This window comes from Cervus elaphus, chromosome 6 (assembly GCF_910594005.1).
Source record: "Cervus elaphus chromosome 6, mCerEla1.1, whole genome shotgun sequence".
In the NCBI taxonomy this organism is placed as follows: domain Eukaryota; kingdom Metazoa; phylum Chordata; class Mammalia; order Artiodactyla; family Cervidae; genus Cervus; species Cervus elaphus.
Genome location: NC_057820.1, coordinates 11788758 through 11813834, shown reverse-complemented (window position 1 = coordinate 11813834; position 25077 = coordinate 11788758). Strand labels below are relative to the sequence as shown.

Genomic DNA, 25077 nt, shown 5'->3' with positions numbered 1-25077 from the left:
AGTGCTCTGTCCTCACAGCTCCATGGATGGATGCTCTCCTATCCCTCTCATCTCAGTCCAGCCTCACTACCTCCTGTTAATGGGACCTAATGAGACCCAAGGGGGTCCTTTGCAGATGTAGCCAGGTTAAGGTGAGGTCACACTGGCTTAGCGTGGGACCTCAACCCAGTGATTGGTGTCCTTACCAAATGGTAAGACACTTGGAGATACAAAGGGAAGAGGGGCACTTAAAGATGGAGCAGAGACTGGAGTGATGGGTCCACGAGCCAGGGAATGCAGCACCAGAAGCCAGGAGAGGACATGAAATAGACCCTCCCTCAGAGCCTCTGGAAGGGACCAACCCTGCAGATACCTTGATTTTGGACTTCTGGCCCCCAGAACTCTTTTTTTAAGCCCCCCAGTTTGGTGACTGCAGCCACAAGAAATTGCCACAGCTCCTCAAGAGGCCTTCACCTCTGGAAATCAACCCTTCCCCATCACGCTTATGTTCAGTCTTATGTTCCTCATGGCACCTAGTGCTTTTTGAAAGTTATCTTGTTCAGTATTTATAGCGGACCCTTGAACAACATGGGCTTGAATCATGCAGGTCCACTTATAGTTAGAGTTTTTAAAAATAATATTTATTTTGTTGACTGTGCCAGGTCCTAGTGGCAAGCACACATGATCTTTAGTTGTGGCATGCAAACTCTTAGTTGCGACTTGTGGATCTAGTTCCCTGACCACGGATTGAACCTGGTCTCCCTGCATTCCAAGTTCGGAGCCTTAGCCACTGGACCACCAGGGATGTCCCCTGGAGAGTTCTTAATGCAGCAGACGTGGGCTTGCATCCCTGGGAGTGTGGGCAGCCCTGGGAAGGCGATGGAAGGAGCCTGTCCACCACAATCATCCACAAACACATTTGCACTCTGATCTAAAGTTTACAATCTGCATGGATTCAGCCTCCAATCCTTGTTGCACCATGTTTGGTTCAGTGTCAAAATAATGTGTTTATTTTTGTTCCAAGCCTTCTGGAAATAGGACACTTTAGGCAGGTGTCCGACATTTTCTGCGATGGTTCCAAATATTTCCTCTGAGAGCCTGGTTAGAGCAGCACAACCTCCTGAAAATCCTCCGGGCTTCTCGTTTGGCTTTAAATTATTTATTTTGAGCAGGACAGCCTTCACCTTAAGTGCCCTCATATTCCAGTCTCTGCTTTGAGAGGGTCTGATGAGAATAAATGACACGCAGCTTCCACATCTTGGCTCAGCTGCAACAGGCCACATTAGGAGTCAGAAAGAGTGTGTCTCCCCCAACCCACTTCTTGATTTTACATTTTTCTACTTCTTTTGGAAAAGTTCACAGGACAAGAAGTCTAAAAGACGTTTGTCTTGAATATGTGGTTTTATAAAAATGGCATCTCTCTTTGAATCCAGCTTATTTTTTTTTTTTAAGTTGGCAAGCTAGTTTTTTTTTTTTTTTTAATTTTTTTTATTAGTTGGAGGCTAATTGCTTCACAACATTTCAGTGGGTTTTGTCATACATTGAAGCTTATTTTTAATTAGGGAAATTCAGAGAGCATCCAGTTATGTGTAATGAGTAAATGTCACCTCCCCCAGACTAGCTAGACAGGCGAAGTAGCAGGAAAGAGGCTAAGTGGATAAAATACAAAACTGCCAGGAAGACAGGCTTCAGGGGACTCCATCAAGAAAGGACTTTCAGATGCTCCCATCTCACTACCCTTCCTCCTGAGCAGGCAGGGACTTCAAACCCAGACCATCTGTCTGAATCTTGAATCTGTATCTTGTTGTTCATTCGCTCAGTCGTGTCTGACTCTGTGACCCCATGGACTGCAACTTGCCAGGCTTTGCTCTCCTTCACTGTCCCCCAGAATTTGCTCTAACTCATGTTGGTGATGCCATCCAACCATCTCATCCTCTGTCACCCCCTTCTTCTCCTGCCTTCAGTCCTTCCCAGCCTCAGGGTCTTTTCCAATGAGTTGGCTCTTCCTATCAGGTGGCCAAAGTACTGGATCTTCAACTTCAGCATCAGTCCTTCCAATGAATATTCAGGGTTGATTTCCTTCAGGATTGACTGGTTTGATCTTCTTACAGTCCAAGGGACTCTCAAGAGTCTTCTCCAACACCACAGTTCAAAAGCACCAATTCTTCAGCACTCAGCCTTCTTTATGGTCCAGCTCTCGCGTCCGTACATGATGATCTCGTTAACAGAATAAAAATGATAACAGCAACAATAATGGCAATGCTACCATTACTGGTGCTGTGGGGAGGTAACAGGGCCTGGAATATACTCACTGTGCACACACAGCACACCTTTAAATTTTACATTCCCTAACAAGAAGGTTTAGGAGTACTTGGTCCTTTCACATAAGAGAGAAAGAGGCTAAGACCGGCAGGCAGACTGCGGCCATCCAGGCTCCCTGTGTCCGCATCCTTGGGTGGTCGGACGCCTTTCACCCTGACTCTGCACCTGGCCATGGCACTCACCTTGGCCAGTGGGACTCTAGCGAGTGTGTCCAAGCAGACTTGACAAGCGCTCAAAGATGGGACTTGCCCCTCTTGCTGCTCACTGGAACCCCAAAAATCTCCCTGGAAGAGGCTTCACCCCACTATTTAGGGACTGGGGTGTCCTGTTCACCACTGTGTCCCCAGCATAGATGAACATCAGGCACAGCATGTGCTCTGTAAATGCTTGGAGCATAAAAGAAAGAATGAATGAGTCAGAGACCCAGACAGGAGACAACCCTCATAAAAACCCCCTGACATAAAAACCCACAGACCTCTTGGGGTATGAATTTTATGGTGAAGATGACAAACAGAACACATGATGTGTAGAAAACCATCCCTGTCTTTGGTATTGGTTTGGGATCATCCCAGTCAACACTTCTCCAGGAGAGGAGCATCGTGGGTGAGTGGTCCATCCCATGGGGCTGCCTCACTCCTTGCTGGGTTCTCGCATCCTCGTGTGTGCTAAGTTGCTTCAGTCGTGTCTGACTGTTTGTGACCATATGGACTGCAGCCCACCAGGCTCCTCTGTCCATGGTGTTCTCCAGGCAAGAATACTGGAGTGGGTTGCCATGTTCTCCTCCAGGGAATCTTCCTGACTCAAGGATCGAACCCATGTCTCCTGCACCTCCTGCATTGGCAGCTGGGTTCTTTATCACTAGCACCACCTGGGAAGCCCTCTTGCATCCTCAGTCTCTGCCAATTCAGTATCAGTAGGGACGCAGTCATCTGACAGTCACAAAATACCCATCACATTTTGATACACACACACCTCCCCGCCGAGGAATGTGTTACTGCCTCCTCCTCTGACACGATGAAGTCTCACCTCCATGCACACCCATGATGAAACGTCCCATGATGAGCATTTCCAAGGCTCCAACTGGGAGAGAACAGGCCATCAGCAAAGCGGCAGAAATCCCAAACCCATTGTTGACCAGCAAAGTGTTCTTCCTGGAAGAAAAAGAAAAGGTTTGATGAGTCTGCCACTGGCCTGTCCACTCCAGGAGCAAGGTCCAGACTCCTCAATGGACCCACCACCACTTTTGGCCATGTGACCCTGAGCAAAGCATTTCCTTCCTCTGGGCTCATCACTGGGGTTCATTAGGTTACCTCTGAAGGCATCGCCAGCCCTGACCTTCTGCGGACTTCCCTGGTGTAGTGTTTTATTTCATTGGTTCTAAGACCTTCATTTAACATTACAAAGACAAAAATATGTCTTATAATCCATGAGTCAGAGGTCAGGTAGGAAAATGAAAACCACTGTAGTTAGTTTAACAGAGAGAATTTAACATAGGGAATTTGTTAAGCAAGTACCGGGGGTGGAGATGTTGAAAGGGGGACCTCTGAAATGGATGTGATGTCCCGTGGTGCTGACGCCTCAGGGGCTTGGAAGGGAGCCTAGAATCTTCAGAAGTGGTCTCTGATCCAATGGGGTCATTCCATCTCACTAAAAGAAAGTGAAACTGAAGTTCGCTCAGTCTGGTCCGACTCTTTGCGACCCCGTGGACTGTATAGTCCATGGAATTCTCCAGGCCAGAATACTGGAGTGGGTAGCCTTTCCCTTCTCCAGGGGATCTTCCCAACCCAGGGATCAAACTCAGGTCTCCCGCAATGCAGGCGGATTCTTTACCAACTGAGCTATGAGGGAAGCATCTCACTAAAGCCTCAATTCAAATGCGACCTCCTGACACCCTTTGCCATGACTGCTTTCCGCAATTGCACAGCCCATCCTCTCACCCTGTTCTAGCCTCTCCACAGCCCCAACATTACAGGAAATTATCCTCCTGTTACTTGTTTTATGCTAGCTGTCCATCTTTCTGTATTAGAATGTAAGCACTAGTGGGAAGAGACTTTATCTTGTCACTCTATCCCCAGCAACTACACCAGTTCCTGACTCAGGCAGGTGACCCGTATATATTTGCTGCATGAACGAAGGAATGAATCTAGGAGTCAGGTCACGTGGACCCCACTTGCCCCACATGGCCCAGCTCTGATCTGCCATGAATCTCACTTTAGCTTCCACATCTGCGGGCTGCAGAGCTGCTGTTCTTCTGAACCCACCTCCAGTCATGTTCCTGCTTGGACAGTCCATACTAACTGAATAACTTTGGAAAGACTTCTTACACTCTCTCAGTCTTGACTTGATTCACTCCCTTAGAAAATGAATATAATAATGTCTATCTTGTAAGGATTCTATGAGAATGATTTGTGTAAAGTGCCTAGGATGTCACCTGGAATGTGACATCGGAGACTCAGTAAGGTAAAATAAACAAACAAACCATGATGATAGCTAACATTCATAGAGTCCTTATGATGTGCCGGGCACTAAGTGCTTTACACTCATTGAAGACCCTGTAAGTTAGGTGACTTACTACTGTATTTCTCACACGAAGAAACAGATCTAGAAACTAAGATTTGGCCAAGGTCAATAGGGCTTCCCTGATAGCTCAGTTGGTAAAGAATCCGCCTGCAATGCAGGAGACCCCAGGTTGATTCCTGGGTGGGGAAGATCATCTGGAGAAGGGAAATGCTACCCACTCTAATATTCTTGGGCTTCCCTGGTGGCTTAGCTGGTAAAAAAAAATCTGCCTGCAATTTAGGAGCCCTGGCTTTGATCGCTGGGTTGGGAAGATCCTCTGGAGAAGGGAATAGCTACCCACTCCAGTATTCTGGCCTGGAGAATTCCATGGACTGTATAGTCCATGGATTCGCAGAGTTGGACACAACTGAGAGACTTTCACTTTCTTTCTTTCTTCAAGGTCACAAGCTATTCAATGGGATATTTGGCATTCTAGAATCCAGTATACTAAGCTGTTTGCAGTGGTGGCTACCACATATACTCACATTCATTCATTCTTTCAACAGTCTTTTTTTCATTCAGCTGACATTTATTCACTCAACACATGTTTGAAGCTGGACTGGGTGCTGAGTAGCATTCTATGTTCTGGCACACAGCCATGAATGTGGCCAAGTCCCTGATTTTATGCTCCTCTTAATAAACAAGTAAAAATAAAACATGTGGAGCATATAATCTGGTGAGAAATGTTGTAGAGAACATGAGAGCAGGGAAGGGGGTGCAATTTTACACGGAGTGGCCAGGGAGGGCCTTGCCAAGAAGCTAACACCTGAGCACAGACAGAAGAAAGTGGGTGATTTGAAGAATGAGAAGACGAGCTGTATGGACCCTGGGGAGCAGCAATCATGGCAGAGAAGAGCCAGACGTAGACTGTTTCAGCAACATTAGTGAGGCCAGTGTGGCTGGAAGCAGAGGAGACCCAGAGAGCAAGTAGTAGAAGGTGAAAGTAAAGGGGACTGGAGCTTGTAAGGGGAGCTTGTAAGGGGTCTGCAGGCCACCTTGAGAACTTGGGTTTCTATCTGAGTAAGAAGGGCAGCCTTTGAAGTTTCAAAGGAGAGAAGAGGCATGGCCTGATTTTAATCAGACTGTTCCATCTTCTATGTTGACCATGGAATGCAGGGGGTAAGTGTGGGGTCAGGGAAGCCAATGGGGAATATTGCAATAGATCGGGCAAGTGCTCACAGGAATTTGGATCAGGATGGTGGAGGGAGTGAGCCATGGCCGGATCTTGGTGTGTTTTGAAGACAGAATTGATGGAATTGGTTGGTAGTGATATTGTGATTTATAGAAGCAAAAATATAGTCTTCATCCCTGGTTTCCAGCTTATGGTTCCTAAAACCCTTGGAATTCCCCAAGTGATAAGAACCACGGGGGCATCTTTTGTTATAATATTTCGTCACTAGACCTCATTTCCTAAAATCGCTTCAGAGCCAGAACAATGAAATCAATGTTGTGCTATTCATAACAAGCCCACAAGTGAGCTCATGTCAATGCGGTGACTTGGAAAAGAACTAAGGATGGCGGGATGGTTGCCAGATGGAGCCAGTCATGTGACTAGAATGTTGAAACTTTCAATCCCATCCTGACCTCCAAAGAGAGGAGAGGGGCTGGAGATTGAGCTCAAACACCCATGGCCAATGACTTAAGCAACCATGCCTGTGTAATGAAGCTTCCATAAACCCCAAAAGGACAAGGTTTGGGGAGCTCGTAGATTGATGACCATGAGTAGATTTGGGGAGAGTGGTGCATTCAAAGAGAGCACGGAAACTCCGCCCCCCTCCCCATCCTTTGTCCCATGCGTCTTTTCCATCTGGCTGGTCCCAGTTATATCCTTCCATAATAAACCAGTGATCTATAGGAAAATGTTCCTATATGTTCTGTGAGCTGCTCTAGCAATTAATAAAACCCTAAGAGGGGGATCCTTGGAAGCTCTGGTTTAGAGCTGGTGATTTGGGAAAGGAAATAAGGATGGGGGATGGTTGTCAGTGGAGTCAACCATGTGATTAGAAGATTGAAACTTTCAATCCCATCCCGACCTACAGAGAGAGGAGAGGGGCTGGAGACTTGAGTCAGAAGCATAGTTGACAACCATGACATGGTACTAGCATCTGGCGTTGGAAGAGGGGAGGGGAAGTCTTGCAAGACTAAACCCTTAACCTGAAAGCCAAGGCAGGGGGTCTTTGGAACCTCCAGTCCAGAGCCAGATGGTCAGAAGCTCAGGCGACAGCCTGGGCCTGGGACTGATTTCTGAACTGGGAGAGGGGCAATCTGGTGGGACTGAGCCCTCGATATAGTAATCTGATACCATCACTGGGTAGAGAGTGTCAGAACGGAGTTGAATTATAGAACAGACAGCTGATGTCTGGAAAATGTCTTGATGATGTAGGGAATACCCCCACCCTGGCCACAGACACTGGAAACTGGTATTCAGAACCTAAAATATGGATGAGTTGGATAGAAGTGGAGAGAGGAAGAGAAGCCATGGATGCCTCCCAGGACTTGGGTCTGAGCTCTTGCATTGGATAGAATGGTGCATTTTGTGCTATGCAGGGGGTGTTAAAATCACATTCAAGTCTAACTTGAAACATTTGCAAATTGGGCTGCACACCCTCTAAGCAAGTTTCTCATATTAATGAATTTCTTCCCAAAATAACCCCCAGCATGACAATATCCCAGTGAGGAGGGAAAACTTATTTGCAGATAATTCACAACGCTGACTCACTAGGGTTCAGAGACAGGGATTTTAATTATTGTGTTTCCATATTTTTCCCAGGGGTGAACATGCAACAGAACGAGAGGGACCAGCACCATGCCATTTCTGAGAGCAGAACTCCAGTGCCCCCTGGGACCCCCAACTGCGTACACCTGATTCACTGCTTTGAGCTTCTCCAGTGATGCAGAATCTTCCCAGAGCAGCCCAGATTGTCAGCTCTTGGCAGCAAGGGGTAACAAGGAGTTTGGAGGCCATGTCCTTGAGAAAAGGTCAAAGGGACTGGGGACATTCAGCCCAGATAAGAGAGGGTTCAGAGGAAGTGTGAGAGCTGCCTTCCACTATTTTACCTTGATGCACAGGACCACAATCAGGAGATATAGGGAGTACAATTTCAGTTTGGATTTGGAAAGTACTTTTCATTAAGCCCTAGTAAAATGGGGGAAATTATGGAGATCCTGGCTCCTACCACTTACCCTTCCAACAGTTCTTTAGCTGACCAAGCCTATAAGCCAAGATGGGATCTAGCTTCTTCCGTGTCCATCTATTCCTGCTTATCCAGCTTGAATTCCAAGGTTCATCATTTTAAACATTCATACACCCTCCACTCCTTGATCCACTCACTCTTCTCCTTCATTCTGTGTTGCTGAGATAACGCCAACCCTAGTTAGATCTCAGTCTATCTTGCACATGTATACAAAATTCATCTTGGCTGGGAAAAAAAAATACATTGAATTATGTTGCCTGGTCTCACTTGAAATTCATGACCACCCAACTCAAGTGGTCTTTAAGCCCCCTACCAACCATTCTAGAGTTTCCTGTTTTGCTCAGTCTCCTGGTCTCCTAGGGGACTATTTCAAGCACCTTCTCTCTCTTTTAATCCCCTTGTCCTGTTCCTCAGCTGGTGACCTTGCTTTCACCAAGAAAGCAGAATCAATCCAAAGAGAGAGTCCACATGTTCCTTCCATGTCATTCAACCTACCAGCATCTGTGCCCATAAGCTTTGCCTTCCCTCCTGTTTCTATGAATGAAGCGTCTCCACTCTCACCTGAAACCAATCCCTCCAATGACCTACTAGTTCCCCACCCGCTCTGACCTGCTCAAGGTTATAGCTTCAGCAAGTTTCACCCCTTGCTCCTGACTATCCATTTTCCCCTTCTTGCTGGAACATCTCATTAACGTGCTGCTGCAGCTCCCATCTTAAAACACAAAAGATGCTCCTGATTCTACCTCTTCCTCCATCCACCACACCATTGTCTCTGCTCCCCTTAACGGTAAGACTCCTCAAAAAGATCCTTCAATTAAAAAATAAATTAATTTTAAAAAGACATTGAAAAAAAGTGGTCTGCACTCACTGTCTCCAGTTCTTGTTTCTTTCTCTTTTAAACCCACTCCCATGATTGTCTACTCCTTTGTGCCCTTGACGTAGCTCTTGCCAAGACAACCAGCCACCTCCGTGTTGCTCAATTCATCACCCAGAGCTCAGGCTGGTCTTCATTCCTTGGCCATGTTGGACCTGGTTGATGACCATCTCCTTTCCCTCACATCGTAGATCTCATTCAATGGTAAGACTGCTCCTACCTTGTTGGGTGATCCTTAACATCTTCCCAACCCTCTGAGTATTAGAGGGCTCTAGGCTCAGCTCTTGAACCTATTCCTTTGGTCTCTACCTTGTTCAGTGTCTCAGTTGTGTCCAACTCTTTGTGACCTCATAAACTGTAGCACACCACACTTCCCTGTCCTTCACTATCTCCTGGAGTTGGCTCACATGTCTATGGAGTCCCTGATGCTATCTAATCATCTCATTCTCTGCCACCTGCTTCTCCTTTCACCCTCAATCTTTCCCAGCATCAGGGTCTTTTCCAATGAGTCAGCTCTTCTCATCAGGTGGCCTAAGTACTGGAGCTTCAGCTTCAGCATCAATCCTTCCAATGAATATTCAGGGTCGATTTCCTTTAGGATTGACTGTTTGGATCTCCTTGCAGTCCAAGGTTCTCTCAAGAGTCTTCTCCAACACCACAGTTCAAAAGCTTCCATTTTTTGGTGCTCAGCCTTCTTTATGGTCCAGCTCTCACATACATACATGACTACTGTCTAGCTTTGACTAGACAGACCTTTGCTGGCAAAGTGATGTCTCTGCTTTTTAATATACTGTCTAGGTTTGTCATAGTTTTTCTTCCAAGGATCAAGCGTCTTTTAATTTCATGACTGCAGTCACCATCCACAGTGATTTTGAAGCCCAAGAAAATAAAGTCTGTCACAGTTTCCATTTTTCCCCCATCTATTTGCTGTGAAGTGATGGGACTGGATGCCATGATCTTATGTACCTCCTATGTAATCTTGTCTTATCTCCTGGCTTTAAGTGTCACCTTTGTACTGACGACATCTAGATTTACATCTGAGTTCTGGCCACTCCGGAGTGCTGGACTCACAAATCTAATTGTGCACTTGACATCTCCACTGGAAGGGCTAACAGACAATTCAAATGTAGTATACCTGAAACTGAGTTTCCAGTATTGTTTCTTCCTTTCCCCCCAAATCCTGTTTTTCTCAAGGGTTTCCCTACCTCAAAAAGTAACTGCTCAGTATTCTGTAATACCCTAAATAGGAAAAGAACTTGAGAAAGAATAGATACATGTGTATGTATAACTGAATCATTTTGCTGTACCTGAAACCAACACAACACTGTTAATCAGCTCTGCTCCAATATAAAACTAATTTTTTTAAAAAAGCAACGCAATCCTTGCTCCTTGTGATTGATCAAGACAAAAATGTTAGTATGATTTTTTATTTCTCTCTTGCTTCCCACAGAGTCCATGAGCAGGGCTTGTTTTCTCTACTTCCAAACTATTTCCAGAATGCAAACAATTCTCACCGTTTCTGTGTCTCATGACAAACCCGGTGCAAAACGAATCACGTCACCTGACTTATGGCAGGATGTTCCTAACCAGCCTTCCTAACTTCACTGATAAGAGCAAGCCTTGCAAACTGTGAGTCAGATCACAAAATACTCCAGTCATTTCCCATCTTACTCTGAGTCAAAGCTGGAGTCCCAACCCTTCCCCACAGTGTCTTCCGCCTCTGACCCCAGTGACCCCTCCTGCTTCATTTTCTACTCCCGGACTCAGCTCCAGCCATGCTGACCTCCTGTCTTATCTCCAAAGGAACCAAGCCCGTTCTTCCCCCAGGACCTTTGCACTTCCTGTCCCCTCTGCCTAGAGAATTGTTACCCCGGGGACTTTGTCAGTTTTGTGCACCCCCAAGTGCTTGGCACATACAAAGCTCTCCATGAATATTTATTGAGAAAGATAAATGTATGGGCGAATAAAAAGCATGCAGGCAAGAGAAGGATGGTCATTTGGGGGAGTTATGCTGGAAAAAGCTCAAGCATCGAGCACTTTCCCTCCATCCTTTCATACACCCGACAAATGTTTACTGCTTGCCTACTGCATACAGGCTCCGGTGCCATGTACTGGGGCTCATGTACAGACACGGATCTTACAGTGAGGAGCTCGCCTTTCAGGGGAGACAGAAATGTAACTAAATCACTGTAACCCCAAATGCCAAGTGATGTAACAGAGGGAAACACGAAGATCTTTGTGAGCTCAGAGGAGGCCAGCGTGGTTTCTAGTAGATGTGTGGTGCGCAGTGGGTTGGAGCTAGAGTAAAGGTTTGTTACAACTTTTAACTGTCACTTCCCAGTTCATGCACATTTAATACCAAGCGGACTATGTCCTTAAAACCGACTGGTGATGCGCAAATCACATGCACTGGAGAAGCTCTGTGCTTTGGGTTTGCTGACTCCCTCTGTTTGAGACTTTGGCCTCTAGGAGGTACCAGTCACAGCCCTCAGCTTTGACAACCTGCAGTATCTCTGCACATTGTCAAATGTCCCTAATGGGGTAGAATTGGCTCCTTTTGAAGAGTCTTGACAGTTTGCAAGCTCTCTCAGGGAGGTGAGATTCATGCCTGGGGCCTGTATGAGGATTGTTGGAAGAAGTTTGTGGCGGGGATGTTCAGTAGGAACCATATCTGTCTAAGTGGCTTGGGCCACTTCACCCCCATGTGGGCAGAGGCCACCTGTTCATGAAGCCAACACAGCAATGAAGAGCTGAGAGGAGAGAACACAGATGCCTTTTCTTATGACATTATAGGAGCTATTGGATTCAACTGAATTATATTTCAGCCACGTGAGCCACCTAACTCCCTCTAAGGCATAAGCCAGTCTGATATGGGTTCCTGCCATTTAAAAAGTGACTCGGGGAGTCCTGAGTGACAGAGACTTCTGTGAATCTTATCTCAGTCACCCTCAGAGCTACCTCTCAGGTGGGTCGCTTATCTGAGCTTTACAGACTTGGAAGTGAAGGGGGCACTCGTTGCCTCTCCTTGTCCTCGACCGCCTGTTCACGGCCCTTCCCACAGTCAGAACGACTTGCACAGTGAATTGTCGTGGGCCTGCCTCCTCCGCAGCCCAGAGCACCAGCCCCAGGCTGTGGGCGTTGTCTCTGTCTGTGTTGCTAAGTGCAAACACAGTGCCTGGCTCCCCAGAGGTGCTCAAAAGCATGTGCTGAATGGATCAACCATGACTTTGCTAGAGAATCTGACTGAGGATCTGATTTCAAAGCCAGAGTGAGTTTCCCTATGGTTTCACACATGCTTTCTCCACTGCAGAGGGAAGAACTAGATCCAGTGATATGGGAAGGAGGCCAATCTGAGTGCAACTGAAGGAATCTATTCACCATCCTCCCCGTCAGGCCCCTCAGGAAGAGCTGAGGGTGAAGGGGATGGGATGACAATGATGCAAGGGAACATAAGTTGGATGCTGGGGCAGCCTTGCAGTATAAGTGCCCACAGGCAGATATAAGTGTGTGTCACCGGCAACAGAGTCTGGGGCTGGAGGTGATTCCATCTACAGGAATACGTGAGAGGACTGGGGCCATAGATTTAGCAACAGTGCCTTGGAGGTCCTGGAAAGGGGTGCCGATTTGGAGGTCAGCTGGTCACTTACTCCTTGTCAAACAGTCAAAGATATCCCCAAACCACTGCCAGCAGGACACTAACTACAATCTCCTGGGCAAGTGGAAAGATCATGGTACCATGGCTGACGTGTATTGGCTCCAGCGTGAACTCAGGCACCGTGTGAGCTGGCTGAGCTTGGCCAGATGCTCTGACCTCGCTCATTCCCATTCTCCATGGATAGAACCCGTGGAGTAGAGAGAAGTAAGTAAGACAGTGAGTGTGAGTGCCTGGAACACAGAGGGGCCTCAGAAAACCCTGACTGTCCCACAACTGGTGTACCTCCTGTGTGCTGAGTTCCCACAGCTACTGCCCTGGAAGCGGCCTGGGGGACATGGAGAATGTTGGCACCTGCTCTACCTCACTGGGGTATCGCAGACCTTTATGAGCATCACATGGATTTTTTTCAAATTTCAGAATGACCTGCTCCAGCCTTTGGAAAGTCTGCTCTGAACATTACCAACCCTAATTTGAAGATGTGAGGCCAAGTATAAAGTAGTGGGTAGCACCATTCTTAACAGTGCTTCTGTAACCCCAAAGCCCAGAGGGATTTCCAGGGGTCTGATCCATCTCTTTACCAATTCAATGCAATATGGAGATTTGTGGACTCCCTGCTGTTTCCCCATGGGAACTTCCCTCATGGACTTCCCTTGGGGCTCAGCTGGTAAAGAATCTGCCTGCAATGTGGGAGACCTGGGTTCGATCCCTGGGTCAGGCAGATCCCCTGGAGAAGGGAAAGGCCAGTATTCTGGCCTGGAGAATTCCATCTGGTTCTTTTGGTGCTTCCCTGTGGTGGCTCAGATGGCAAGGCATCTCCCTGCAATGTGGGAGACCTGGGTTTGATCCCTGGGTCAGGAAGATTCTCTGGAGAAGGAAATGACAATCCACTCCAGTACTCTTACCTGGAAAATTCCATGGATGGAGGAGCCTAGTGGGCTACAGTCCATGGGGTCACAGAGAGTCAGACACGACTGAGTGACTTCACTTTCTTTCTTTCTTTCACTTTACTATGTTTGGGTGACCCCCTACTATGTCAAGGTGATGATGAGAAAATAATATGGTGGATAATAATAGCTTCTCTTCATTGAGCTAATGGGCCATTCTCCCCCATTAATTTTCTCTAGCCCTTACAGCATCACCTGCAGGGTAGGAACTCTTGTCGCTATTCCACAGATGAGAGACCTGAGGTTCAAATGTCAACACAGCCAGGAAGTAGAAGACTCATGATTCAAGTTCACATATCAATGCTCTAAAGACTCTATTCTCTGCACTAAACACCTCAGCATCCCCAGGAAGTTGCTATGAGCAAGGAGACAGAGCAAATGTTTGGGGGAATTTATTGATAATTCAACCTTACATGAGAGAAGGCTTCACATAGAAAATAAAAGACAAATGAAACACAGGGGTAAAGTGGATCTGATTGGAGAGGTTGATGTTGGGGAATTTCAACATGAAATTGATAGTCATGGCAGCTGTGTTTGTAATGGGAAGAGTTTGACATGGCCTAAATGTATCTCAGTCAGGAGCTGATTAAATAAATTATCATCCACTCATACAATGGAAGACTGCTTAAGCAACTGATTTTTAAAAAGCAGCTCTACAGATATTTCTGTGGAACAGTCTCTAAGACACTGTGCTGACTCTTGTCCAATTGCTCCCACATCTGGGTCCCTCTCCACTCTCCCCTCCCTGCTCTGAGCCCTGGAGCTGGTCCTTCTGAGCTGCACCAATGAGACTCCTGGGTTTTCAGGCTTCCGCTTGGGTTTGACCAATGAGAGGCGCCTGTGGCAGACTGGAGGGCCGGCAGAGAGAAAATCCAGAGTATTTCTTCCCAGCTCCTCCCTGTTTGGACAGCAGGGTCCTGACATAGCCTGGTGCCTCCACAGCCTCAGTACCTGCCCCTCACCCCTGGGTTCACTTTTGCTTGGCCTCCAGTACCCTATTTCCACTCCTTGTCCTTCTGGCATTCCAATCTCTTCAGCTGGACTGAGTGGAACCCTGTTGCCTGCTGCAATCCTGACTAATACAGACATAGTATGGACATTGCAGAGGGGCCTGCACTGACCTCCCGAGAAATTTTCCGATCAACTTCACCAGGAACGTTCCCACGAGTCCACCGATGGCGAATATGGACACGGTCACAGACCAGAGCAGAGTCAGAGTGTCCGAGTCTACGGGATGTCCACGCCTTCTTTCCCATGACTCGTTGTAAAAGGCCTTGATGTACTGGAAACAAACAACAAACCATGTTATTCCTCCCAGCTGCTCGAAGCCCATCTGTATATAAACAAAATGAGTTTTATGGAACACTGATTTCATATCAGGCATTTCACTAAGCTCTCTTTGAGCTCTGTTTCATTCAATCCTTCTAACAAACTTTGTGGATGGACCTTATTTTTACATCCTTTTGCAGGTAGGGAAACTGAGGCTCCGAGAGACAAACTGACTTGTTCAGCTGAGTGGCAAACCTGGGAGTCAAACTCAGATCTGACTCTGAACCAAGGGGAACCACACAACAGAATCACCTCGGAAATGTGTTTAAAATGTTCATACATAAAGAAGGGAAAAATTTGCCACCTTGGGGTGGGTAAAGATTCAATACACACACAGAAAAAAACCACAAAAGAAAAACAAAATGCTCATTTGGATTTCCTCAGACTTAGAGTGTTCTGCTCTTCAGAAGGCATCATGAAAATTGGAAAGACAAGCCACCAACTGAGCTAACATATTTGCAACTCATGTAACAACAACGGATTTGTAGTCACAATATGTAGAGTTCTAACAAATCAATAAGAAGACAACACAAGTAGAAAAGAGTCAAAGACTTGAACAGATTCCAAAACAAATTCAGCTGACCAGGAAGCTAATGACATAATGGTCCACATGCTTTGTAACACAGAAATGTAAATTAAACTCACAGTGAGGGCTTCCCTGGTGGCTCAGTGGTAAAGAATCCACCTGCCAATGCAAGAGAAATAGTTCAATTCCTGGTCCAGGAAGATGCCATGGAGTAAAAAGTCTATGCGCCACAACTATTGAGACTGCAGAGCCCACATGCCACAGTTACTGAAGCCTACGTGCCCTAGAGCCTGTGCTGGGAACAAGAGAAGCCACTGCGATGAGACACGCCCCCATCACAATGAAGAATAGCCCTAGCTCAGGGCAAGCAGAGAAAAGCCTGTGGGGTAATGAAGACTAAGCACAGCCAAAAAGAAATTTTAAAAATTATTTAAATAAACCACAATAAGATGCCCACTTCATGCTCACTAGACTCTCCCCCCACCCCAACACACACACACTGATTCAGTGGGTTTGGGATGGGGCTAAGTGATTCTGATATACACCAAAGACTGAGGTCATGAACTGTGCTCCCCATGAGAGTTCCATCTCCAAGAAGCACATAGCTCCCCATAGGTTCCCTGTAAAGGCCCAGAGACCTCTCCAATAACAGCCAGTGTTATAGCATGGCAGAAAAAGCATAAGGTCTGGTCACACAGGCCTGGGCTTGAACCCCAGCACCGTGATTTGCTAATGATTTAAGCCAGCTGAACCTGGGCTTCCTCATCTGCAAGACGGGAGTGATAACACTGATGTCTCGGGCTGTCAAGAAATTACCCAAGAACTTGGAGCAGCACCCAGCACCTGTATGAAGATCACACAATCCCCGGGGAGATTAAAGATGAACAGGTCTGGTAAGGGTTCGGGAGTGACTAGCATTGTGTACTCTGGTACACTGACGGTGGGAATTTAATTTGTACAGTCATCTCGGAAAACAGTTTGGCATTACCTAGTCAAGTTGAAGATGATCCTAACCTACAACCCAGCAAATCCATTTCTAGAAAACTCCTCTTACTTAGCAAAGAGGATATTGGAGGTGGAGAGAGGTAAGTTAGGAGTTTGGAATTAACACATACATACTACCATACATAAAACAGATAAACAACAAGACCCTGCTGTAGAACACAGGGAACTATTTTTAATATCTTATAATGACCTATAACGGAAAAGAATCTGAAAAAGAATATATCTGTTCTCCCTGCAGAGATTCTGAGCCTGGCTCGCCAGCCCTCCCACCCATCTGGGGAGCTGCTCACTATTTTTTCAATGCCTTCTTTTTTAGCTTCAACCGGACAAACTTGCTGTTGTGTCTAACTCTTGAAACTCTACCAAAACACATAAATAATTCCATTTCATATTCATGAGAACCCTGGCGGTGGACACCCCCATTTACTTTTGCAAAGTCTGCCTGGCTTCAGAGCCTGAATACAACCACCCACCAGTGACCCCACTTTTCATGATGAAGGTATGGCAGTGAAGCAGCTAAATTCAACAGGACATGTGTTTATTTATTGTAAAACCATCATCACACCATTTTTGTCAAACATCAGACACCTTTATTATTGTTTATTTTTGGCTGCTCTGGGTATTCGTTGCTGCGTGGGCTTTTCTCTAGCTGTGGCGAAAGGGGGCCACTCTCTGGTTGCGATGCCCGAGTTTCTCATTGCTGTGGCTTCTCTTGTTGTGGAGCAGAGGCTTGGGGGCACATGGGCTTCTGCAGCTGTGACACACGGGCTCAGCAGTTGTGGCTCACGGGCTCTTGAGCACAGGCTCAATCGCTGTGGCTCATGGGCTTCGTTGCCAGATGGCATGTGGGATCTTCCTGGACTAGGGATTGAACCCATGTCTCCTGCATTGGCAGGTGGATTCTTTACCACTGAGCCACCAGGGAAGCCCAGGACATTTACAGGTTTAAAGATCAGTACTGATTAGGTCCTTGTGAAGTTGCCCTGTCAGGCCCCAAAGAGCGTAAGGAGGACACCCCTCAGGAAGCCAAGTATAGGGCGAGAAACAGCATGGTTAGCACTAAGCCAGAGGGATGGAGGGGCCGCAGGAAGGCAGTTGGGCTTCCCTCATAGCTCAGTTGGTAAAGAATCCACCTGCAATGCAGGAGACCCTGGTTCAATTCTTGGGTAGGGAAGATCTGCTGGAGAAGGGATAGGCTACCCACTCCAGTATTCTTGGGCTTTCCTTGTGGCTCAGCTGGTAAAGATTCTTCCTGTAATGCGGGAGACCTGGGTTCAATCCCTGGGTTGGGAAGATCCCCTGGAGAAGGGAAAGGCTACCCACTCCAGTATTCTGGCCTAGAGAATTCCATGGACTGTATAGTTCATGGGGTCACAAAGAGTTGGACATGACTGAGTGACTTCCCTTTCTTTCACTTTCACAGGATGCCCCCAGGACTACCAACAGGATCCAGACCCTCCAGAGAAGCTGGAGTGAGTGCCCAGGACTTCCCAGGCCTCTGACCCAATAATCAGGAGACCTTCCGGCATTGGAGGCCATTCTTGGATGTGACTTGGTCCCTACCACAGTCCTGCATGGATTCCAGCGGCTGCGCTGGGAAAAGTCTTGCTGATGCCTGCTCTCGACAGCCTTGTCTTCCCACGCCTGCAGCAATGACCAGCATCCTGAGTTTACGTGCAGAAACTAAAAGGATGCTGTTTTGTAGGAAATGTTCTCTTTTTGTTTCCAAGCACTCAGGAGCCTGGTGGGGGAAGAGGCAGCTTTCACATCTCTCACTGCTAGGCGCTGCTTTGGGAGTCTCTGCAGACGCTTCTTATTTCAATTTGGGGAAGCTGGAGAACGGATGCATCTGCAGGAGGCTGGAGAAGCCTGGCAGAGTTGCCCGCTGTGGAAACACATCTCCGACAGTCCCCGAAAGCTGGTTTCCAAGTGACGCCTTTAGCAATTAAACTTTGTTTTGGGTGTGAATTCAGCCAAAACCAAGATGAAAGGCAGCCCCAAAGCATATGTGAGAGCAGGAGCCAGGTGATGAGGCTTGTTGAGCTAATTCACTGCATGACTCATTCATCGGGCTAGAGATTCATGGAGTAGGTTGGCACGGACTGGTAGTACCCAGTACAGAGCAGGTGCTGAGATGAGTGTGTGTGTGTCCTAAACTGAGTTTCTGCTATGGGCTGGGCATCATTCAATAATCAAAATAGGGAACCCATACATCACGGAAAACTCTATCCCTGTTCTTAGTCTGGAAAACACAAAGATGATCACATCAGTACCCCCAGGTACATGTGGAAAGACTGAGCCGGGGGAGAGGTGAGGATGTGGCATCAACATTGACTGACTGCTAAGTATGTCTCGGTCTGTATTCCCCCTCCTTGGCTCACCTGGAGCCATTCTGTGATGTTTCATCAGAGCTGAAAACTTTGGAGTGAAGTGATGCATCTGAAAGCTGCTCTGAATCCACTGGGACTGCAGAGCCTGCCTGAGATCACAGCATCTACCCTCTTCCTATTCCTGCCTACACTGCCCTGTCACACGCCTCAGTCCCTTGAACCTGGGTGTGTGTGTGGGGGGGGGGAGGGGTTCATAGGACCATTTCTCACCAAGGATGTGTGAAGAGATGTTAAGAGTTCCTGGACCTTCTCCTCACTCACGCCCTTTTCCTGCAGGCTGGACATTCACAGAGGACCCAGCAGAAGCCTCTGAATCTCTCAGGGATGGGGGAGTCACTCAGCAGAAGGAGCCTGGGCCCCAGGGTGTCTGCATGGAGCAGAGCACCCCTGCTCACCTGCTCACCTCTGTACTGGGCAACAGGGCTGGGAAATTAACTCACATTGTGTTCAGTCACCAAGATTTAGGGGCTGTGTGTTACGGCAGCTGGTTTACCTGAGTGTGATCAACCTGACCCCCAAGCCCAGGCCATGACAATAACCATGACATGAGGTTTTAAGAAAGAGGGTATTTAGTTCAGTTTAGTCGCTTAGTCCTGTCTAACTCTTTGCGAACCCATGGACTGCAGCATGTCAGCCTTCTTGTCTATCACCAACTCCCGGAGCTTACTCAAACTCATGTCCATTGAGTACCATCCAACCATCTCATCCTCTGCCGTCCCCTTCTCCTCCCACCTTCAATCTTTCCCAGCATCAGGGACTTTTCTAGTGAGTCAGTTTGTCTCATCAGGTGGCCAAAGTATTGGAGTTTTAGCTTCTGCATCAGTCCTTCCAACAAATATTCACTGACTTCCTTTAGGATGGACTGGTTAGATCTCCTTGCTGTCCAAGGGACTCTCAAGAGTTTTCTCCAACACCACAGTTCAAAAGCATCAATTCTTCGGTGCTCAGCTTTTGTATAGTCCAACTTTATGTATAGTCCAACTCTCACATCCATACGTGACTACTGGAAAAACCATAGCTTTGACTAGACAGACTTCTGTTGGCAAAGTAATGTCTTTGCTTTTTAATATGCTGTCTAGGTTGTCATAGCTTTTCTTCCAAGGAGCAAGCATCTTTTAATTTCATGGCCTTAGTCACCATTTGCAGGGATTTTGGAGCCCCCCAAAATAAAGTCTTTCACTGTTTCCGTTGTTTCCCCATCTATTTGCCATGACGTAATGGGACTGCGTGCCATGATCTTAGTTTTCTGAATGGTGAGCTTTAAGCCAGCTTTTTCACTCTCCTCTTTCACTTTCATCAAGAGGCTCTTTAGTTCTTCACTTTCTGCCATAAGGGTGGTGTCATCTGTGTATCTGAGGTTATTGATATTTCTCCTGGCAATCTTGATTCCAGCTTGTGCTTCATCCAGCCCAGCATTTCACATGATGTACTCTGCATATAAGTTAAACAAGCAGGGTCACAATATACAGCCTTGACGTATTCCTTTCCCGATTTGGAAACAGTCTGTTGTTCCATGTCCAATTCTAACTGTTGCTTCTTGACCTACACACAGATTTCTCAGGAGGCAGGTCAGGTGGTCTGGTATTCCCATCTCTTTCAGAATTTTCTTAAAATTCTTATTAAAATAGTTTGTTGTGATCCACACAGTCAAAGGCTTTGGCATAGTCAATAAAGCAGAAGTAGATGTTTTTCTGGAACTCTTGTGCTTTTTGATGATCCAGCAGATGTTGGCAATTTGGTCTCTGGTTCCTCTGCCTTTTTTAAAACCAGCTTGAACATCTGGAAGTCCATGGTTCACATAATGTTGAAGCCTGGCTTGGAGAATTTTGAGCATTACTTTGCTAGCGTGTGAGATGAGTGCAATTGTGCAGTAGTTTGAGCATTCTTTGGCATTTTCTTTCTTTGGGATTGGAATGAAAACTGACCTTTTCCAGTACTGTGCCCACTGATGAGTTTTCCAAATTTGCTGGCATGTTGAGTGTGGCACTTTCACAGCATCATCTTTTAGGATTTGAAATAGCTCAGCTGGAATTCCATCACCTCCACTAGCTTTGTTTGTAGTGATGCTTCCTAAGGCCCAGTTGACTTCACATTCCAGGATGTCTGGCTCTAGGTGAGTGACCACACCATCGTGGTTAGCTCAGTCAATGAAGATCATTTTTGTATAGATCTTCTGTGTGTTTTTGTCACCTCTTCTTAATAATTTTGTTCTGATAAAATGTGGTCCACTGGAGAAGGGAATGGCAAACCACTTCAGTATCCTTGCCTTGAGAACCCTATGAACAGTATGAAGAAAGAAAGAGGGAAGATTTAGGCAAAATCATGAAGGGTGGCTAGGTGTGGCGATATGGGTCTTTGACTAGAGATTTTCTTTCATGTTTTGGGGACCTTGTAAGACTTTATTTGAAAGAAGTATTCTGCAATAAAATATAGTTTTAATATTGCCATATTAGCTAATCTCTAGGCTCATTTCAGGCCATCTCATTCATGGAGTCCACCTTTTACTTTTCCATTGGAACTACTTCCAAGAAACCCATTCTTGTGTCTTTTATCTGGACATTCTTCCCTGATGGCTCAGACAGTAAAGAACCTGCCTGCCAATGCAGGAGACATAAGAGATCCCTGGTTTCGATCCCTGGGTTGGGAAGATCCGCTAGAGAAGGAAATGGCAACCCGCTCCAGTATTCTTGCCTGGAGAATCCCATGGACAGAGGAGCCTGGTGGGCTAAGGTCTATGGGGTCCCAAAGAGTCAGACATGTCTGAGCAGCTAACGCTTTTTTGCTTTTCTGCTTCCTCCTACCAGAGGCCCAGGTTCCCACCCTGTCTTCTAGAGACAAGTTCTGCAGTCCCTGCCTTCAAGGAGTGCGAGATCTATTGTGGACACAAGAGCCAAATAAACACGCACTTATAACATGGAGTGGAAAGACCTGCGGTATCAGGAACCGAGAAGGGCTCCAGCCACTCAGCCAGGTCGCTCAGATCAGGGATGCAAGAAGAAGGAGAGCGGGGGCTGGGGTTAGATGACTGTAGACGGCACTTCTCAAAGGTGGAGAAGCTGGTGGCCTAGGTGATGACACAGAAACCTTGTAAATGAGTCGGTGGAGTGGGAAGGTGGCCCAGCAGCTGGGGACAGATTGGAGAGCTAGGCAGACGTGGTCGGAAGTTGACTGCCAGCCCAAGGGGTCCACGCTTCATCCAGCAGGTGTTGAAGAGCAGTTGAAGGATTTGAACTTGGAGCTGAGATCCTCACTTGTGTTTCAGAACATTCACTGTAGGCATGGTGTGAGACTCAGAAAGTTTAGCCTGGAGGCAGCTGGACCAGTCAGGAGGCTCCTGAACTGTTAAGAGATGATGAGTCTAATAGGAACATTTTATGAACTCACTGAGGAATATTTATATCATGACTAGCACTGACTAGAGCCCAAACTGCAAAGAAATAAATAGAGGTCACCGGGTTAAAGGAACGGAGACTCAGCAAAGAGCCAAGAAGTCCTTGGTTCGGACTCACTCATACTGTTCGTCCCGTGTGACCTCCAGCGCGTGGCTGTGTCTCTGAGGGCTGGGTTCTCAGTGGTTAAAGGCCCTGGAATCCATTTCATCCAGCTCTCAGCTTGGCCACTTTTCTGCTGGGTGATCTTGAGCAAAGTCACTCAACCTCTCTGTGCCTTTGGCCCCTCATCTATGAAATCATTTTTCTCCCTAAAGAGCTACCATGAGGATTTAATGTGAAGATGAACATAAAGGACAGTGCTGGGTCCACAAGAATTACAAAATTAAAAAAAAAAATCAGAAGCTGGGGTGACTGGCGGGGGTGGGGGTGTTGACATCATTGTTTCTGCCTTGTGAAAGAAGGGTTCTAGACTTGTTTACTTCTCAGGTCTACGAAGCCATGAATAATTTACCACTATCTCCCCAGCCAGCAACACAGGGGCCAAGCTTTGGCAACTAATTGAACCGTGCAATGCCCGGCCGCAGGGACTGCCATAGAACACCTCCAAAGGACGACAGGAAATTGCCAGACAATGGGAGGCAAATTACCTTGTAGCCTGTTTTACGATATTAATGTCCCTGCCTGATTCATAGAGCTTGTCATGAATCCATGTCAAATTTTTCTCGGGAGGGCTATAACAATACTCATAGAACCCTTGTGTGAATGGGCCAGAGCACACACACCATTGCATCACAGAGCAAGTCATGCTAGTTACCTCCTCAGGGATTTGCAGAGACCGTCCCACACTACTGAACATGCCAGCACCGGGAGGAAAACAGTACAGAAGTCTTTACAAACCAGGCTCTTCTTTTTTTTTTTTTTAATTTTTATTTTTTATTAGTTGGAGGCTAATTACTTTACAACATTTCAGTGGGTTTTGTCATACATTGATATGAATCAGCCATAGAGTTACATGTATTCCCCATCCCGATCCCCCCTCCCACCTCCCTCTCCACCCGATTCCTCTGGGTCTTCCCAGTGCACCAGGCCGGAGCACTTGTCTCATGCATCCCACCTGGGCTGGTGACCTGTTTCACCATAGATAATATACATGCTGTTCTTTTGAAACATCCCACCCTCACCTTCTCCCACAGAGTTCAAAAGTCTGTTCTGTACTTCTGTGTCTCTTTTTCTGTTTTGCATATGGGGTTATCATTACCATCTTTCTAAATTCCATATATATGTGTTAGTATGCTGTAATGTTCTTTATCTTTCTGGCTTACTTCACTCTGTATAATGGGCTCCAGTTTCATCCATCTCATTAGAACTGATTCAAGTGAATTCTTTTTAACGGCTGAGTAATATTCCATGGTGTATATGTACCACAGCTTCCTTATCCATTCATCTGCTGATGGGCATCTAGGTTGCTTCCATGTCCTGGCTATTATAAACAGTGCTGCAATGAACATTGGGGTGCACGTGTCTCTTTCAGATCTGGTTTCCTCGGTGTGTATGCCCAGAAGTGGGATTGCTGGGTCATATGGCAGTTCTATTTCCAGATTTTTAAGAAATCTCCACACTGTTCTCCATAGTGGCTGTACTAGTTTGCATTCCCACCAACAGTGTAAGAGGGTTCCCTTTTCTCCACACCCTCTCCAGCATTTATTGCTTGTAGACTTTTGGATAGCAGCCATCCTGACTGGTGTGTAGTGGTACCTCGTTGTGGACAAACCAGGCTCTTCGAAGGGAGGACCACGCAAGACAAAATTGTGTCAGCTCAGCAGCGCCACCTGGTGTCCCCTAAGCAGCAGAACTAAGACAGAGCATGCTCAGTTGCTAATTCGTGCGCAATTCTTTGTGACCCCATGGACTCTAGCCCACTAGGCTCCTCTGTCCATGGGATTTTTCCAGGCAAGAATACCGGAGTGGGTTGCCATTTCCTTCTCCAGGGAATCTTCCCAACCCAGAGATTGAACTCTCATCTCCTGTGTCTCCTGCATTGGCAGGTGGATATTTTCTGCCACCTGTGCAGAAAAAGTGACCATGTCTGACCTGAGACTTCTAGCCTCTGAAAGGCCTGCTTGCTAGGTGAGTCCTGGGCTGGCCTTGGGGAACTTGGACTTGGGGAGGGAACACACCATTCCCAGAAGTGAGAAGAAGGGCTACTGGGACTTAAAGTTTGCCAACAGTGTGGCCTGTGCTTCTTTTCTGGAAGTCAGGAATTGTGTACGTGTCTCAAGGAGGTGACTCTGTGACTGACCCCTGATAAAGGCCCTGAATCCTAGTCTCTGATGAACTTCCCTGAAGGAAGACTGCTCACAGAGGCGTCATAGCTTGCTGCTGGGGAAATTTAAGGGCATCTGGCCCGCCTCCACGGGAGACGACCCTGGTCTCCTCTGCACTTCACCCCCAGGCACCTAACTCCTTGGTCGATTTCACTCTGCTTCCTTTTGCTGTAATAAATCAATCATGAATAAGCCTCGTGGTGAGTCTTATGGGCCCTTCTAGCAAATGATGGAGACTTAGGGTGGCCTTGGGGACCGCAACCCACCTCCCAGGTTCTTAGGAAAGCGTCTGGCTCCCTCTTGACTTAATATTCAGTTTGCAGCTCTGGGGTGTCTTCTTTTCTTCCTACTGTGAGATTCTCCTGGAGGAGTCTGGGTAACTGAGGGGTGAGGGAGAGGCCTCTGTACTTCTAGACATCTGAGAAGATTTCGCCCACTCAGCTGGCTTTCAGAACGAACACTGAGCGCGATGAAAGGGGACGCAGTAATTGCAAGCGATCATCGGAGAGGAAGACTTCCAGAGTTTTCTGGGTTCCTCCCTCAACTACCTTTGTAATGAGGAAGGTGGCCCAACCCTTGGGTTT

At 46.9% G+C, this 25077-nt stretch overlaps 1 protein-coding gene across 1 annotated transcript in view; it reads right to left on the bottom strand.

The window, feature by feature from the left end:
- Window positions 1–25077, bottom strand: part of SLC2A9 (solute carrier family 2 member 9) — a 208141-nt gene that overhangs the window by 161804 nt on the left and 21260 nt on the right. Inside the window, exons 4-5 of the mRNA XM_043906186.1 lie at window positions 14649–14809; window positions 3328–3452 (exon numbers count right to left, since the gene is read on the bottom strand). Of these exons, the coding sequence (XP_043762121.1) occupies window positions 3328–3452; window positions 14649–14809 (286 nt within the window). The remainder of the gene's footprint in view (window positions 1–3327; window positions 3453–14648; window positions 14810–25077) is intronic.